Source organism: Anopheles bellator, unplaced genomic scaffold (assembly GCF_943735745.2).
Source record: "Anopheles bellator unplaced genomic scaffold, idAnoBellAS_SP24_06.2 scaffold00848_ctg1, whole genome shotgun sequence".
In the NCBI taxonomy this organism is placed as follows: Eukaryota; Metazoa; Arthropoda; class Insecta; order Diptera; family Culicidae; genus Anopheles; species Anopheles bellator.
The window spans coordinates 1-4228 of NW_026684972.1; the positions used below are offsets into that span (position 1 = coordinate 1).

At 46.8% G+C, this 4228-nt stretch overlaps 2 protein-coding genes across 2 annotated transcripts; one reads left to right on the top strand and one right to left on the bottom strand.

Annotated features, from left to right (window-relative positions):
- Positions 1-472: 472 nt before the first annotated feature.
- On the top strand, positions 473-1035 carry LOC131214419 (uncharacterized). The gene is made up of 2 exons (XM_058208795.1): positions 473-610; positions 681-1035. The coding sequence occupies exons 1-2, from the start codon at positions 555-557 to the stop codon at positions 1033-1035; spliced, it is 411 nt and encodes a 136-aa protein (XP_058064778.1). The 5' UTR covers positions 473-554.
- Positions 1036-1875: 840 nt separating this feature from the next.
- LOC131214420 (uncharacterized) lies at positions 1876-3119 on the bottom strand. The gene is made up of 4 exons (XM_058208797.1): positions 2988-3119; positions 2246-2919; positions 2073-2183; positions 1876-2014 (listed from the first exon to the last, which is right to left on the bottom strand). The coding sequence occupies exons 1-4, from the start codon at positions 3117-3119 to the stop codon at positions 1876-1878; spliced, it is 1056 nt and encodes a 351-aa protein (XP_058064780.1).
- Positions 3120-4228: the final 1109 nt, after the last annotated feature.

Below are 4228 nucleotides of genomic sequence, written 5' to 3' on the forward strand. Positions count from 1 at the left end.
TAACTATTAGAAAAATGTTTAATTCCAAAAAGTTAGAATCGTACTCCCCGACTTTGACGCATTGTGTATCGAATTAAACTCGGTGAGCTACCGACTCGTTGCGCTCGGTTCCGACTCACTGCATCCACGGAAATGTTGCCCTGGCCGTGGATATATTGAAGCTGACGCTGCGACCGCTTCCGGTGATAACGAAGGTACCGAGTAACAGTAAGAAATCGAAAACTATCAAATTACAATTTAAAAAAGAGTTAGCTGGCGAATGAGAGTCATGCAATTATACTCACGACTCAAGTATGCTTGTGGAGTAGTTGGAAAGGATCCAGCAGAAATACCAACAACAGCAGCAACAATAACAACAACAACAACTGCATTGACCGGAACGAAACAGCCACAACAGCAGAGCAGACATCAACTGAAGTCACAAAGGCAGGCGCAGCAAGCATTAGCCACAGCACGAACAAGAACAGCCGTGGTAGGTGCAAGTGACCCGTCAACAGTGGCAGGAATTTTATCAACTTCGACTTAGTAGAGAGGTGCTCTGCGAGGCAAAGCACATGCTCGCTTCTCCGGGGCGCTCGATGACGCTGAACATCTTCAGGGTGCTCTTTAGGTTAGATATTTAACAGTTTCCAAAACGACAAGACTTTTTAATGATTTCTGCATTTCAAATACCCTTCCAGGGAGGCCCTTAACGATGACTACAGCAATGCGATACGCGACGAGAACGCCAGTAGCCAAAATCGGGCGTGCCCTACCGCCTTCAGATGGTGTTTGGGGACTATCGAATGTGATCGCATTCACTGCCTTGGCCAAAGAGTAGGCTTAGTTGTTGAAGTCCGTCAGACTGATCGTGTCCAACCTCGGGCGGTGTTCCACCCAGTTCAACTGAACTGGGTGAACAGCTTCAGCTTTCCTAGCTCTGGTGTGGCGTACCGATACTGGACGCTCACCGCCAGGTCCATGAGCAACTCAGGATTCTCCCCTCTTGGCGGGTCGGAAGGCTGCATGCCTGCTCTATTAGCTTATGGACAATGAATTCCGGTTGGCCGTGTCTCGACTTCAGGGGGTGTCCAGGATCCTCAAGACATTGTCCAAATGCAGAAGCAGGCACTTGACGGATCTAAACCCACCACCTATCTCCTTGTCCTTGGGCAAGTCCTTGCAACGGGGGCAAGTCCAAACATCAATTAAGCTTTACAAACATCGATTACTGACATGCGAAGACGTTGACGGGAATTGGATACTGAATTATTAAAGTCAAAATATTTATAATTAGCATTAAACTTTCTGATGGTTACGTCGCACGCCCGGACGAGCTACCCAGTCACTGCCGCGGCAGTGGCCCCCATCTCGGCGAACTCATGCGCCTCCAGCGTCAACCGGAAGGAGTCCGCTGTCAACCGGAAGAACGTTGCTTTATTTGTATTTTGTATTAACCAAAATCCGAATTCTAAATCAATGTACTTGAAATACGGCTCACGTCGAGTCGTTGCAAAGTGGGCCGCTAAGAACAATGAGGAAACAATCTTCAAAATATTGCAAATCTTACGGCAACCTCGAAAATAAAATCAATACAAAATGTTTGCTGACAAACATCAAAGTTTTTACAAGTTTTAAATAATATGCTACCTGAGTATGAGTCTTACTCAAAAATAAGGGGTAAGTAACAACTTCAGGTAAGAATATTCGGTAAGTTCCGGAATTCAGATGAAACATGAAAACAACTACGCCAATTCGAGGTGGCATTTCAACTTTAATCAAGAATACCATTGTACCACTATTTATCACTACCTTTGGATGTTTCCGACATTTGCTTTATTAACTTCTTAAGAAAATTACGCGCACTTTTGAAAATCAAACATTTAAATATGTGTCTTATGGTTCGAACCGACCAAACATGATCAAATCGAGTAAACTCATCGGACATCCCGTACCGTACTTGTCGCGGCAATTGGCGTTCTCGTCGCGCATCGCATTGCTGTAGTCATCGTCGAGGACCTCCTTCAGAGGGTAACTGAAATGCAGAAACCATTCGAAAGTCTCGTCGCTTTGGAAGTAGTTCAATGTCTAACCTAAAGAGCACCCTGAAGATGTCCAGCGTCATAGAGCGTCCCGGAGGTGGGAGCATGTGCTTCGCCTCGCAGATGCTCCGCAGAATGCACTCTTTCATGTGGAACCCAGTTCTGTGGAGCAAGAAGCACACAGCTGAGCAACGAATCCGTACCATTGAAAGCTGCTTACGTACAACGGTCCAATGGTGTCCTCAAGCTGGCTGAAAAGGGCCCGTCGATCGCGGTAATGATGGAAGTGCTCCCAGTCGCTGTGCTGACTGATGTTGAACGCTTCTCCGCTCAGCCACCGGGTCCGTTCACGATCCTCCTCCTCGCGATCCTCCACACCGTGGAGCACCGTGGACTCTGGTATCGAACGACGATATATGGTCTCCGGTTGTGCGCCACTCCATCCGTAATATCCCGAGCCCGTCCCACCTTCATAGCTACCCAGGTACCGATCGAGAACGGGAGACATTGGTCGACTTACCGTCCGGGGTGGTGCCCAGTACGGCGAAGAGTACTGCAGATGGTCCACATTCCAATCGGCTCGTTCTTTACCCCATCCGGGCGGTACCCACGTTTCAGGATGATCCTTCAGATATTGTGCCACCTCGTCCGACGTTAGTTCGCCACCATCCTGATGGTGATCATGGGGTGGAGCCGGAGCTGGAGCTGGAGGCGGTGGTGGTGGCGGCGAAGGAGGCTTTTTGGATGGCTCCGGAGGATACATCGCTACCTTGCCCAGCTTCAGCTTCGATGCGTGATACTTAAAATCCGGGAGAGGAATGTAGAGATCAAGTTCACCAACCAGCGCAAGACCCCCCGGACCCTGGATCACTAATCCTTTGCCAAAAGAGGATGTCAGCTGTGAAGGAAAGGTTGCTGTCTCGTTAGAGTTTCTTCACTGCTTAATCGTAATTTCGTTCCACTTGCCAGAACATTCGAACCGGGCGTGAAGAGAAGGAAACGTTTCTTTCTTCGAAGCACCGTCGATTCGGAGACTTTCGTATCACAAAACAATTCACTGACGGACACTAAAAGTACCAAAATCCCATAAAACTGCATTTCTTTCAAGGTTCTGCAGAGAACCACCAAAGGCAACCGCGATTTGAGAAACGACTGCAGTCGCAGCTGCTGATCTGGATGTCAACGATATCCAATATGCGGAGTATGATCACTTACTGATCGACCGGAACGATCTCTTATTATTTGACCGTCAATTAGTACCCTGATGCTAAGCGTTTAAGTACGTATCAGAGACATAATGGCACTCTGAGCGACGTTCTTCTAGCATTATGCCATGGATTATGAATTTAACTAAAGCAAATCGTCCGATTCGGGTGTTCTGCCACAGTGTTCATGACCATGTTACTCATCGACGGTGTGGCGGTCGCATTGAGAGATCAAACCCATTTTCATTTACACAATACAAAGTGCATGTACAGGATTTTTTATTGCTTTATTCTTAAAGATCGAGCACAATACCGGTGTAGTTTTTATACAAACTTTGATGTTTGAGCAGAAAAATGCATAAAAGGCAATTCAACGTTTGGCCTATTTCAATTCTAAAACAGAACGATAGAGGAATCTTTTCGGTTAACCGTGACTACAGCAGTGTTGAAGGCAAACATGGGGCACGTTTTCCGTATTCGGTTTCAAAATTTCATCAAGAAAAACCCTCTCAACCCACCGGGTGTCCCCGAGTTGGACGGACGAAGAGTCTCAATAATTGTCGCGATGAATGAAACATGTCAATTTCGTTAGTAAAACTAACACCGTGCACTAACGGCCTACGAAACGGACGAAATTGGCGTTTCGTACGCGTTGTTCACAAACTAAAAACCCACCAAAAAAAAAACCCGCCAAAAGCAAAAGTGGTCCACCATATTGGATTATTTCCATTTTCCATTAGTTAAATGTCAATTTATTTTAACAGCTGGACCACTTCACCTGCGCAGCGTCAATTATCGACAATTGCGCCCGAACCCGTGGTCGTGGGCCTTCCACAATCAATTATGCATTCAATATCGCGTTTCTGGCCGCTAGCTCTGCAGGACATTTGTTTGCAATGTTCCGGGTGTCGCTGGGAGTTGAACTGAATTGCAGTTTCGTTGTCGTCCGGTAACCACCCGAACAAAATCGGCACTCAATTTCTCCATACTGAGACCAAAAAT